Consider the following 14992-nt stretch of genomic DNA (forward strand, 5'->3'; position numbering starts at 1 on the left):
AAACAGCATTTCTGGTATCACTTTCTAGTCTCTTCTACATCCTGCTTTTAATTTAGCAGGAAAGACTTCACAACGTAACAGATTGAGTTAACCTACCGTATCCTACTAAAATACTTGATCATCAAGTATTTTAGTAACCATCTAAACGCATCACTTATGTAAAGGCTTGCCTACCTTCCAACCATAGTTGAAAGGTTGATGTGCGAAATCTATCTTTAAATTTATAACACGATTTACCGAAAAGTACTGATAACTACATACTCACAGGCAATGTACCTGATCGTATGCAGTATAGTGAAAAATGGTAAGCTGAGATCGTTCGCAAGGACTTAAACAAGCATTTGTAAAAAACGTTTAATGATTCAAGTAAAATGGGGGGTTTTGTGGCCGAGTTGCCACGATGCAAATAGTTAGTTGAAGATTAGTAATCCCAAAGGATTAATCGAAAAAGAGATTGTAGTTTTAAAACAAGAAATTAAAGGTCACCCATCTTGATTTCGCTCAACAGAATGTTAGGATTACACTTTTGATGAAGTTCAAATTCAATTTAGTGATTTAATGACCGAGACTCAAATCTATTGCCAACCCCGTACCCGTCAAGTTAACAACTTATTTTATTCTCTTGTAATAACTAGTTTCATTATTAAGACCGGTACCTCGAGACGCCTTTTTATAACTTCCCTAGTTAAACAATGGTTTTGGTCATTTTAGATAGCAATTTTGCCTATCGATTGTACCCAACCGTCAACCCGTTAATTCTTATCAAATATTGATTACCCTCTACCGTATCCGTCATAGAACCAATTGCTTCTAACTAAGCAATCAAAATAACTTATACCCAAATCCTAGTCGTCACTAAGCAATGAGCACAAATCATCCGCAATCAATAATTGAATAACAAAGAATTAATAGATTAAGCTCACGACAAAACGTTAAATCAAATCATTTGAATTAATAAATATTGTGCAATCCCTACAATATGTCTCACTCCATCAAGATGGATGAAAAGGCGATTAGCCACTCATATTAGATATGAAATAACAAATCAAAACGAAAGAATTCATTGTTACCGAATACAAAGGATTGAAAAACGAATAACGAAATGATTCCGAACGAGTCTTTGATCCTTCACAATGATGAAAAATAAGATAAACCCTAGGAAAAACTCTTAAAATCGTCTAAAAAGATGAAAGATAGGTTTTTGGAATGTTAATTGCAGCTATTTATATGCTGACTAAATTCAGCAGATTCGGCATGACACTGTGTCGCAGTCCCAAACTGCGTCGCAGTGTCTTCTTTGACTTTCCTTGACTTTGACTGGCCTTCTGTCGTGTATACACAAACTGCGTCGCAGTTTGCCTATGCTGTGAAGCAGTTTTAACCTCGACTTGGAATACTGCGGCGCATGACCATACTGCGTCGCAGTGTCCTGTTGACTTGCCTTGACCATTTTGACCAGCTTTGACTTTCTTCGATTCTTTACCTACGAGCCACGTGAAACATCCGTAAACACACATTTTGCTCTAGAAACTTAGTTTTCTGCAAAATATCGCTTAGGTACCTGTTTTCCACCTGAAACACTAACAAATACCATAAACGCACCAAATGTATACCAAAATGACTCATAATCCTCGCTAATCGACACTTTAAGCTATGGGAAATGGGCATAAAATACGACATATCAAAGGTGTCAACTTTTTATGTGCCCTGAACTATGACTGGGGTTTTGTTAACTATTGGAGAAGCTTCTACAATAGGCTTTCGTGTTTTACGGATGAAACTGTATCTCCTAACTTTTCTTTCGAAGTAACGTGAAACCCAAATCCGCAACTTAATTATGAATAAACATAATTTAACGAATACGTTACAAAAATATAGTGATATATTTTGTTTGCCATGTTTAAAATGCAATGTGTATTTAGATTATAAGTTCTATTAGTGATCTAATCATCTAATTAGGAGTGCTAATTTCAATTAAAACAATCATCAAAATTAATAATAGTAAAAGAAAGGCAAAACCTGATTCGATTTTATGCCTTTGATAATTCCACAACTGAATTTAAAATTTGGAGAAGACGAATGGTTGTGTTGAGAATAGAAGAAACATAGAGAGAAATAGAGATGGAGAGGGAGAAGGGGCAACAGAATACAGATGGTTTACATTAAGGGAGTAGCAAAAAAGGGAAGCGGCCCACATACATGAAACCGTCAATTTACCTTAACTGTTTGCCTAAATTTGATATAAGATGGACACGTAGGACGATTAGTATAAACAATCATTTCCTAAAGCATGCCACATAGGACATAATTAGAAAAACCCAAGTAAAGATTTATATAGTGTATAGATAGATACTGTTTTGCTGCTGTCAAGCGTTCTAAAATATTATAAAAGGATTTAGGTACACATATTTATATTAAGTTCTACATTTATATACAATTGAGTTAAGAATTCGTTTTGTCTCTTTAATTTAACGTTTTAACCTAACACCATGTGTTGTTTCATATTTAACACTAAAAACATAAGGGTTTTCCAAAACGAACCCTAAGAACTTTCGTTAGGGTGCATTATATAGTTGTACACTTACCATAAAATTCAAGGGTGAGCTTTTGATATGGAAACGTATAACTTTTCTATGTATGTTAAATGAAACCCTAAGGGCTTTATTTAATATTTTCTAAAATATAATAATGATACTAAAAATATAAGTGACTAAGACTGTGTTTGATAACACACATAATGATTTAGAATGATTCTAAAGACTGAATGGTTCAGAGATTCTAAATAAATTTAGTTCTGAATAAAAAAAAGTATGTTTGATATCCGTTCTGAATTTGAATGACAAAAAAAAAACCATTTTAACCTTTTCAAAGACTCTCCAACATGATCCCATACTGAATATAATTCTAAATTAGCAAGAGAAAATACTATTGAAATTTACAATTCATAAACATATACAATTCAATGATTCATAAGTGTTTTATTACTTTACCTACCATTTCAATCAGAATAACCAAACTAGAAATAAACACTCGCGCATTGCCACGGAGCTTTTATAGTAACGTCGTGGACAATGATTCATTAAGCTTAAACACGTTGCCGCAGATTATATTACACTCCTTGCGGCGAGACTCAAGTAGATTATCTTTTCAGATGACAATGTTTTGGTACAAATTTGATAAAGTCACCAACAAACATTTATTTGACATTGTAACAATAAAGCATTTTATTGATAGGCTAAAATGTAAAAGATAAAAACTTTAGGGGGTTAAAAGGTAAAGATGTAAAAGTTGATGGGCTAAACTGTAAAAGGAAAAAACTTTGGGGGTTAAAAAGTAAAGAGAAAACTTTAGGGAGTTAAAATGTAAAGTAGTAAAAGGTGATGGGTTTAAATGTAAAAGGTAAAATATTTAGGGGGTTAAAAGGTAAAGAGTTCAAAATTGCATGTATGTGTAGTTGTACCATGTGCATAGAAACTTGTAAAAAACCAATTGGTTTTTAGTATATATATAAATACCTCCATCAGAAGCAATGGCCCAAATCAGAAGCCCAAGATTTTTTTTTTCCTCAAAAGCCCAAGTAACTTGCTGCAGACCAATAATCAACAGAGACTAGATTATTAATAGAGATTGCTATTTATAAGACTTGACACTATAAAGTTTTGAAGCTAAATCTGAATATGAGTAGGGTTGGAGACATGAATTTCTTAAAGTAACCAGGTTTCTATAGGTATATGAATAATCAATGCTGATTAGTCTAAATTCATTGTTAGAAGAAAAGTTATATTAAGTTATTAAGTGTCTGATGATTTTTTATTAGGTTCTGATAATTTCATGAGTTAATTCAATCTACATGTCCCTTTTCTTCATTCGGCACATTTTTTTTTCTATCATTTCTTTTTAGAAGCTAAAGACTCCTTAGTGATAAATCTACAACAACATCAATCCATTCACAACAAATACGTATCTTTTATTGTGCATTGTCAAACTGGATAATGCCGGGTTTATTATGGATGTATAAGGTGGTTGTGAATTTCGTCCCCGTATACCAACCTTCACAAGATAACGTCATCTTGATTTTGATTCAGAATTTTGATTTCAAGATCTTGATTTTTACTCACTCATATAGTCATATGGGTCTCGTGTTTATACATATATTATAGCAATATAAAGAATATGATACATGTTTACTATACTGAAACAAACCGAGAAATAATACAATATTAGAAACACAAGAACCAATATTTGACATCTGCAAGTTCTTCAGTTAGGCAATTTAACTCTTCTCCAAGGAAATGACTGATTCCTCCCCTGCTTCTACAATCATACACAAATAATATTGTATCATTTTATACTCTTTGAAAGAAGCATGAATTTAGAAAAGGAAAAGAAAAATGTTCCAACACACTATCAGGCACAAAAATTTATTTTAACTTTTTTATAGCTAGGGTTGATGCCCAAATACCCGGGGCTAATCAATGGCTAGAGGCACCCCGCACCCCATAGCCCGGAATTAACAAATAGCATTGGATAGCCAAAGCCTATCATCAAACCATCTTCAATTGGATTTTAACTCACAACTTATGGTCTCAAATCCATCTCCCCACTCCAACAGAGCTAAAGCTCATTGGCAGGCATGAGGAATTATTTCTTATTTGGTTACCATATTCTATGACAATAAATTAATAGTCAACTAGCTAGATTAATGAAAAAGGATACCTGTGGCAGGCACGATTATAACCGGTGCTGCTTTGCAGTTGTGGAAACAATATTCGCTTACACTTCCCTTCAATACACTGAAAGCAAGAATCGGCACGGGGTTAAGTTGCGACAAGATTCGAGAGTATGTGTTAGAACTATTTAATCACACACACAAGTCATAGAGTTCCACTAAATGGAAGAGAAACATTGTGTATATTTATTGAAAATTTGAAAGTGCAAAAATAAAAAATATGGTGTTTAAGTTTTGAGCATTATATATGTAGTAGATTTGCTAGCTAGGGGTGAATTTGGTACATGTATATGCATATAGAAGATGCTTGAACCTGTTGTTGATGGTGCTTAAATATACTTTATATATATGGCACAAGTTCATTTGTATAGTTCTACAGCTACTAAAGTTTTGTGATCGATTGGTTTGAACCAACACTAGCACATCGAGTATCACTTTCGCACTTTCTTGTTATGGTTGAAGCCTACCCCAAGTATCTGCAAGTGTGCAACCTAAGCCTCAAGCAAAGTACGAAGATCCTTTCAAATGAAAGCCAAGTTATATATGTAGGAGTACCTTTTTAATATGCCGCGGCCTCTGGTACCCATAACAACAGCCGCGGGCTTCACCCTCTCTGCTTCTTTGCAAATTGCCTTTCCTGCATCTCCTTCCACTATCCGAGCAGCTGTTTTAACCTGTTTCCATTCGAGATTTCAACTAATTTACTGTTACTTATAACAAATTTTATTAGTACTTTTATACTTGGGGGACAAAACTTGGTTACAAGAGTATCAAAAAATTTAATCTTAATTTTTCAATAATTACTCGGGTCGAGTTTAGTTTGGGTCGAACTCAAATACAGTAACTAATAAAAAAAATCTGTTCCATACATCAAAAACCTGGTAGAACTGTAGAAGTAATTGGTGTGGAACTGTGACTTACCATGGCAACTTGTAGAGCCTCAACAGCAAGTTTTTCCATTAAAGCCTGTGTCTCTTCATACACAACCTCATTCTTCACACCTAATTAATCATAATTAGCTTCATTAAAAAGAACAATATCATATATGATGTATGTATCTATATATTAAAATATTGGTTTGTTCAATAAAATAGTAAATTTCTAACAAACATAAATTAGAAAAGGTTTAATCTCTCATAGCAGAAAGTACATTAAGGGGTGTTTGGGATTTTGTTTGTAAGATAAATTTTGCATATAGCTACAATTTTAAAAAAACATGTATCAAATTATCAATCTTCTATGTTTCTAAAACTGCATCTTAAGTAATATATTTATGATAACACATGTAATCAATTTTTGTGGTAAATATCTTTTTCATTATTTGCGTTATACATACACAGTAATTAAATAATCATCTTAAAACGGTAAACTAAGAAAGATCTAATAAAAAATACTTACTAGAAACCGCATGAACAAGGTGGATGGTATCGGCTAGGCGGCAAAGATGAACAAGTGCCCAGTCGAAGGCATGTTTAGATTTCGAGCCATGATCAATGGCGATAACAATATCACGACCTCTTCGCCTCTCACCAGACTCCCGCTCAAGTTCGGGCTCGGGAACCACAGGTATCAAAGATGGTAAGATCACTTCCCTCCACTTGTGCTGCTCTTCTTCTTCCAATGCTTTCACAGTTTCCATTGATGAGCTTTCTGTCATGTTAGTTATTTGTTGTTTTTAAATTGTGATCGAGTTCGTTGTGGCAAATATAAAAGTCAGTCATTACCCGTGACACCAACGTACGTGTTAAAGTTGGATAGAAAGTGCCACGTACTAGACTTCTAGTAAGAATTACCTGAAAAGAAAATAATGATAACTACTCAAATTATGGATTTTGCTATATATCTAAAAAAATCCATCCGAACCTTCTTTTATGCCTCAAAACTTTTATAATCATTTAATAACTCATGGACCCTCGATACTTGATCCAACTTGACATCAACACATCAATGTGATATTTTTGAGGTGAAATCCGGATTTGCTTTTTATGTTGTCAGGTACACCTGTCAACCCAAATAACCTTTTTAAGCTAACTTATTATAATTATATATTAGTATCGACCAATTTAACCCGCTTTGTCCAAATTTAACTCACTTGATTTATCAATTCATTAATCTGTCAACCCATATATATTAATCGTATAACCGGCTTGAAAGTTTTAGCCTGAAACTTTTTAAAGGCCAGTTAAGTTAAAATAAAACATTTAATCCATCAATCTAGACTGGTCGACGTGTGACAACCAGATTGATCGATGACAACCTTAGCTTAGTAAGAACAAAATTAGCAACTTAAGTATTTGGTTGGGCTTTTTTGGTTTGTACTTTTGGGTTTATATAAGTAAATTTTGAGAAGTCACGTTGACAAAGCTTTTATAACAAAAGCTATAAAATCCAAGAAAAAAGCTTTTAGTTTTTATGTAAGTTAATCCAAATATACTAGACCTTCGTGGACAATGACCGTATACGTGCTTTGTTGTGCTATTAATCCAATTAAGATTCACTACTCGATCCATAATGTCCGACTCCCGTCTTTTTCTTGAAAAGGTCTTCGTATCCAAATCAACCACCAAATTTCACGTTTATTAATTTTATCTTCTAAAACTTATTTTGATTACGTTAATTAATTAAAATTTAAAAAAATAATCAAAAATAGTATAACTGACTCTATGTACATATCCTATCCTATCCTATTACTACCAGGAGACTAACATATTCTTATTTATCGCCTATATATACACACACCAACATCACATGTAATTAATATATTCGATATGCACACTATAACAAAAATGTTATTTATTCACACTTACTTATAAGAAGTGTGAACAAATATTTTAATTTGTTCACACTTGAAAATGTTTAAAAAATATTCACGTATAAAAGTGTGAAGAAAATTTGAAAAATCATAACTTTTTCACACTTATATATGTGGAGAAAAAAAGTTAACACTTCTAAGTGTGTAAAACTATATCAATTGTTCACACTTAGAGGTGTAAGGATTAATTTGTAACACCAAATTTCTTCACACAAGAAAGGTGTGAAGAAATAAGGTGTTACAATTTTCTTTCACACTTTTATGTGTGAATATGTTTGATATTTTTTCACACTTTTAAGTGTGAATTTTTTATTTCCTCACATTTAAGTGTGAAAAAAATTTAATTTTTTAAAAATTTTCACACTTTTACATGGGTATACTTTTTAAATATTTTTAAGTGTGAATATATTATGAAATTTCTTCACACTTCTTTAAAGTAAGTATGAATAAATGAATCTTTTGTTGTAGTGACGATATTATTAACATTAACGTCAGAAAATAACTTAATCTTTTATTATACAAAAGCACAATTGCTCTAATGACTTATCGACCAATCACAGCTCTCAATTTCTTTATGTTGACTTGTGTTTCAATTTTGACTTTAATTTACACTTTTTTGTTTTCCATCACAAATTTACAATTTTTACCTAATAATTTTAATAAAATAAATCAAAAATAGTAGTTAATATATATCTAATAAAATAATAACTAATATATATATCAAATAGACTAATCTACAACTAAACTAAAACATGATTGTTAAAGTCTTATAATGACACATGGCATGATCTTGATCCGACAAGTGTCTTTAATTTTTTGAAAACATAATATAGCTTTAAATAAATTAAATTAAATTACTTCTAAATTTGTACTCTATCCGTTCTTTTAATGATTGTATTATTTATTATTTATTTAGTTTCCCAATCCATTATATATTCTAAAACTTAAATATATATATACTCATTCAGTTCATCAATAACAGAAAGCGAAAAACTCTATTCTTGAGTTTTACAAAAAAACTATAAAAAAAAAAATCCTATTAATGTTGTTGGTTTGGTGATGTTGTTGGACAACGACAACAATAGCTCAGGTAGAACTTTGCTTCTTCTTTTATATACTTAAGATTTTGCAATTTATGGTGTTTTATTGGATAAAATATTTGTTTTAGCCTACACATGTTTATCAATTCTCATAAGTATATTTTCTAACACAATGTATCAGTTGTTATTATCACAACTAGCAGTGTAATTCGATTCTAATGAAAAACTTCAATCGTGTGATATTCAATCTTACACATACACATTATACACATGACGTATTTTAGTATGAGATTGATCACTTTTATGATTATTATAAATTTTCTTTCTATCGTGTCGATATAACTAATAATAAATAAAACCATTACTCGCGATCATTATATTTATGATTACTGTTGTTATAATTTAACTTCGATCATCAGTTTATTTTAACCATAATTTATTTCATACTCGCAAATAATGTATGTTATATATTCGAATCTCTTTATGATACAATATATAGATACCGTACATCATACGGGTATCAGGACTTGTTTAATCACAAATTTAAACTTTTTAACAAATAATAATTCTAATATAATAAATAAAAAATCTTTATTTTTATAAATATTAAAAGATAACTGATCTAACCATTTACTAACCAATCATAACTCTTTATTCAATTAAATTAAACATTGATGATGTAATTTTTATATATTATAATATTTTAAATTTAAACTCTTATTCTAAATAATTGAATATCTTTAAGAAAAGAAAAGAAAAAAAACCAGAGCTCATATAAACTCTTCGTCTTTTCGTAAAACTCTTGGCCGAATGTATAATAAGAAAGAAAGAAACCAAAATTGATAGGTTTTTGGATCTCTTTGTCGACAAAACAAAGAAACCAAAATAATAATTTTACTATCTACCAATATACAAAGAGACCGTTACCCAAATAATTTATCAACCTGTCACGTCTCAATATTTATGAACTGATTTTTGCTTTCAGTTTTGGCTTTAATACACCTTTTAGTTTTTCATCACTAATTTACAAATTTTAATCAATAATTTGAACATAATAAGTTAATATATATCCAATAAAATAAAATAATAGATAATATATATTGTAATAATACATTCTATCTCATAAATTTTAATCTTATTTTAACAGTAAGGCTATTGCCATGAACTAATATAAGTTTTATATACCTATAGATTTTTTATATGCTCCCGTATATTTATACGGGTTTAAAATCTAGTTCATTCTAAACCTCTTCAATCCGATCGATCGCTAGCAATAATAAAGCTGTTGCATGAGTTTTAAAGTTACAACACGATGATGAATGCCATGCAAATTCGTAACGTTGTCGGCATTATCGGTATTTATCTTTCAACTTAATTCTCTTCTAATATTAATTAATTAAACCTGCTTTCTTATATATTTCATTATTGATAAAACACATGCTTATTAAGTAGAACCTTGTATTCGTGACTATACTAGCTAACTTATTTTTATACAATTTCTTCTTCTTGATTAATTTGCAGGGAATGTGATATCTTTTGAGTTGTTCCTCGCTCCCGCCTCCAGTGTAAGTTTTTAACTTCTAGCTATTTTTTTAGGGTTAAGTGCATGAAAATGTAACTAACTAAGGATAAAAAGTTATTGTGTACATGAACTTACAGAACCTCTATTGTATGCATGAACTCTTTCAAAAACGTTATGGTATACACTATTGACCGGCTGAAAGGGTAACCGGTCACAATTTGACTTTTTATGTGGCTTGATGTAATTATTTCTTTTTTTATTTTCCTTTTCCCTTTACCTTCATCATCATCTAACGCACACACACCACACATTTCTGAAAATCAAAATCAAACTACAAATAAATATGAAAATCAAAAATGTTAAAGCTCTATTAAAAAACATATAAATCTGAAAATCAAAATCAAACTACAAATTTCTTTGGTCACCATGTACACGAGATCACCTTTTTGTGCCGCCACCAACCTACGCCGGAGCACCACCACACACCACTTAGCTCAGATTGTATTCATGATAGAAACTGTTGTTTTTGTTGTTCATAAACCAATGGCTGAATACCCCGAGAATTAATATATATATATACACACACATATAGAGAGATGGTGGTGGCACTGTGGTGGTTCGGTGATGATGTAACAACGACGGAGGCGGGATTTAGCAGCGGCGGCGGCTTCATCATCTGTTGCTAGATTCAAACAGACAAACGACGGAGACGGGCTGTAGCGGTGTGGCAATGGTATTATCAAGAAACATTGATTAATCGAATACATTGATTGAATTTATGTGTTTGTTTCTAGTTAGTGGAAATTGGGATTTATGAGATATTGATGTGGGATTTGTATATATATTTTTGATTTAGAATTTGTATATATTTGAGAAAGTGATTTGGAATTTATGCCTATGATTTTTTTAGTCTTATGATTTTTGGAATTTATGGAGTTTAGAATGTTCTGCTGCTGTTTTCTTGAGCACATCAATGGTGTCTGGGTTTGTTGAAGATGAAATATGGGTTTGTTGATTAAACCGGGCCCACATCACCCTTTAGCCGGTTTCGTTATACAATAGAAAATTTGCAAGGTTTATGTATACAATAAACCTTTTGTAAGTTCATGTACACAATAACTTTTCAGCCTTATTTGTTTGCATTTTCGTGCACTTAACCCTATTTTCTTATTGCATTTTACATATATATATTTTACATATATATATATATACATATATATATAGGGGAACAATCAAATAAGAACAGTTTTAAAATAAGAACGGTGAGAGCAACTTAAAATCATCGTTTTGATGCATTAAAATTCCATAAAACTGACATAGTGCATAACTAATTATTATTATTTAAGTCTTTAACAACACATTGATTCATCAAAATCGAAAAAGTCACATTTTTTGGTGGATGCATCATTTTGATGAATATGCATCCAAGATGGATGTACAAAACAAAAAACATGATTATTTCGATTTTGACGAATGAATGTGTTGTTAAACATTTAAATAATGATAATTAATTATGCAATATGTTAGTTTTATGGACTTTTAATGCATCAAAATAATGTTTTTAAGGTGTTCTCACCGTTCTTATTTTAAAATTGTTCTCACCATATATATATATATATATATATATATATTAATTGTGTGATTAATTAATTTGTTAAGTATTAATATATGATTTTAATGTGTGATTAATTAAATATTGTGTGTATATATTTGTAGGCCTACATTTTGGAGAATCTTAAAAAACAAGTCAGTGGAGGAGTTTTCACCAATTCCATATTTAGCATGTGTCATAAATTGTATGCTATGGGTTTTCTATGGCTTACCATTTAACCATCCAAAGAGTCTCCTTAATGCTATTGGTTTGGCTTTAGAGCTCTTCTATCTCCTTATTTTCTTTAGGGGTGGATCTACCATTGAAGGTAGGTCCTAAACCTACCTAAGTTTTGGAAAAATTGTAAAGGTTATGTGATATTTTTTTCAAGGACCTACGTAAAATTTTGATCAGAACCTACCTTAAAATCAGGGATAACATTCAGGCTTTTTGATGAGAAAAGAAAGAAGAAATTTCCGGTAACTTAATCGGACTGGAAGAAAAAATGCCCAGGAAGAAGATGAAGTACATCATCAATGCTTTTGGAGACATGTAAAACTACACAGTACAAACCACTATTTCTTATTCTACGTATTGACATTAAATTAATATAATTTTTGGAAAGAATGTTTGTCCAGCTTTATATCAACTAGTGTTGTATATGTTTATAAGCAAAGAGTACAACCTTAATTGAATGAGATGGATTAGATTTTTATACAATGGATAATCAATATTACATTATATATTTATATGCTTCTAGTTCTATACCATTTAAATCTTTTAAAACATGAATTTGTAATTTTGTATATAGTTAAGTTTCTTTCAAAACACTTATATATGAGAGTGAGGTTTTTAGAGATTAATTTATATTATTTCATAACGCCACTAAAATTTACAAAATAAATTCTATCAAAAAATGAAACCATATGCGGAGGGGTCCTTTTTTCACAAAGGAAAGGATGATCCGCATTGACGATGAAAAAAGAGGTAACAGTGTAACACAAAATAAAACAGCGGGTTTGTATTGAGCCTCAATTTATTTCAAATCATATATAGATTTTCGTCATTTTGAGGGCCTAATTTATATTATCTCACAAGCCTATAAGATCTACTAAAGTATACAAATTTGTTATTTATAACTAATATAGTTGGTGTTAGTAATGATCCGATCCGATCAATTAATATATTTATTTTTTATTTATTTAAATAAGCTCAAAATCAGGACCTACCTTATTTCAAATCCTGGATACGCCACTGATTTTCTTCATTCATGGTAGCACACAAAGGGTATGTACATATATACCTCCAAATTAATTCACATTCTTAACTAGTAATAATATATCTATATCTATATATATATATATACTAATTAATATATCTTATGAACTTATTTGTTAATTTTTTTTTTTGGTACATTGCATATAAACAGAAGAAGATCGTTCTTTGTTTAATTGCCGAGGGTATCGCCGTTGGAGGTATAGCAGCTCTAGATTTGCCACTTTTTCACACCCATAGCAATCGATCCACTTTTGTGGGTATTTTTTGTGTGGTGTGTGGTATCATGACTAATGGTACATGACTAATACTTTTCTTCTTTCTTTGTTTTTTTTTTAAAATTTATAATTAAATAAATCTTACTTCTAATTTCTTTTGTTGTTGATATTTATCTCATGTTTTTATGCTTGTTAAAACTAGATTGACGTGGTGAAAACAAAAAGTGTGTAATTCATGCCACTTTGGCTTTCTTTGGCTGGTTTCTTGAATGGTGTATGTTGGATAACCTATGCTCTTCTCAAATTGGATTTGTTCATCCTGGTATATAACACAAACTTCATTAATATTCACCTGCAACCAATATATAATTAAATTAAATTAAACTAATCATATTATAGATATATACTAATTAATAGATTTTTATTGTGGTTATTTTAATTATTTTAGATTGCAAATGGTGCCGGGGCAGTTCTTGGACTTATGCAGCTCGTCTTATATGCATGTTACTTCAAAACTACTCCAAAGAAGAGCGCGGTTGCTGAGGTGCAACTCGAAAAGATAGAGATCTCCGGTTGATAATGCTTCACCGAGGAACCTAGCTACTACATCATTGCCTTATGATTTTAGTTTAATTTTAAATTCATTGTTTTAGATTATTAAGTAATGAGCTAGCTAGGGACGTACTTTTTTAGATTGTTTTTATGTTTTGATATTCTTTGTTTCTTTTTTTTTTTAAGTTGGAATTTTGTTATGCTTTTTCAAAATGGAATTAAGTATATTACTAGTAAAATTCAAATTCATTTATCATGTTTTATGCTAAAATCAATTTCATGGTACTATCAATTTTATTTGGGCAAGTCGAGTCTTTAGCTTATAACCGGTAATACGTAAATATATATACATTAGTCTTAATACCCGTACGATATAAGGTAGTTAAATAGATTGTATTATAAAGAAATTCAAATATGCCTCATACATGCATGATTTGTGAGTACGTATGAAATAAATTGTGGTTAAAGTAAACCAATAATCAAAGCTAGGTTATAATAGAAAGTAATGATATATATAATATATATTTAGTTAAAGTTTTGAATTTACTGTAAATTTTTAAGATTACATTATAATAGGAACTTATAAGCATAGAGAACGACGGCAAATAGCCTTATAATTTCGGATCATAACCTCAATTTTTTGAAGTCTCCATGTGAAAATTACCTTAAAGTCTGCAATCTTTAAGGTTCGGGACTTGTCCAAAAGCATATATTTTCTCTTCACATCTCTGTGGACTATTTTTTTGTATGAAGATAATTCAACCTGAAAGATATGTGAAAACAATATTCGATTCAGAAGTCAAAAGATAGACTGGTTTTGAAGGGGTGTTAAAATGGATACCTTTTGACCCATTTGACTTACACGACCCACCTGACTATTTAGCCGATCTCCCAATAATAATAAAACAACCCCTTAAATTTCTTTTTAAAAACACAATAACCATTAGATCAAAATCAAAATTGAATTATAGCCCTTAGATTTATTATTTATTATATTTACAATTACTATTATTACATTTACCATAACCCTCATTAATATTGTGTTAAATCAACATTTATATCTCAATCTATAGGATCATAATATATTACAAATACTTTTTTAAATACACACAGATATAAATTATTTATATTATGATTATTATCAACATTTATTATAACTATTATCATATATTATTTAAATGAAAAATGTTTTAGTTTTGAAATAACAATTTGTAACACCCCGACTACAGCGGAAACACGAGATGCCACAGAAC

The 14992-nt window shown here is 30.5% G+C and overlaps 1 protein-coding gene across 2 annotated transcripts; it reads right to left on the reverse strand.

The window, feature by feature from the left end:
• Window positions 1-4087: 4087 nt before the first annotated feature.
• LOC122600750 (universal stress protein PHOS34-like) lies at window positions 4088-6500 on the reverse strand. 2 transcript variants are annotated; one of them, XM_043773507.1, is made up of 6 exons: window positions 6454-6500; window positions 6128-6379; window positions 5651-5730; window positions 5285-5403; window positions 4717-4793; window positions 4088-4314 (listed from the first exon to the last, which is right to left on the reverse strand). In XM_043773507.1, the coding sequence occupies exons 2-6, from the start codon at window positions 6366-6368 to the stop codon at window positions 4274-4276; spliced, it is 558 nt and encodes a 185-aa protein (XP_043629442.1). In that variant the 5' UTR covers window positions 6369-6379; window positions 6454-6500; the 3' UTR covers window positions 4088-4273. The 2 variants fall into 2 exon arrangements, with proteins under 2 accessions (XP_043629442.1, XP_043629441.1); XM_043773506.1 differs by lacking the exon at window positions 6454-6500 and having other exon boundaries at window positions 6128-6441.
• Window positions 6501-14992: the final 8492 nt, after the last annotated feature.

Source organism: Erigeron canadensis, chromosome 5 (genome assembly GCF_010389155.1).
Source record: "Erigeron canadensis isolate Cc75 chromosome 5, C_canadensis_v1, whole genome shotgun sequence".
Lineage (NCBI taxonomy): Eukaryota > Viridiplantae > Streptophyta > Magnoliopsida > Asterales > Asteraceae > Erigeron > Erigeron canadensis.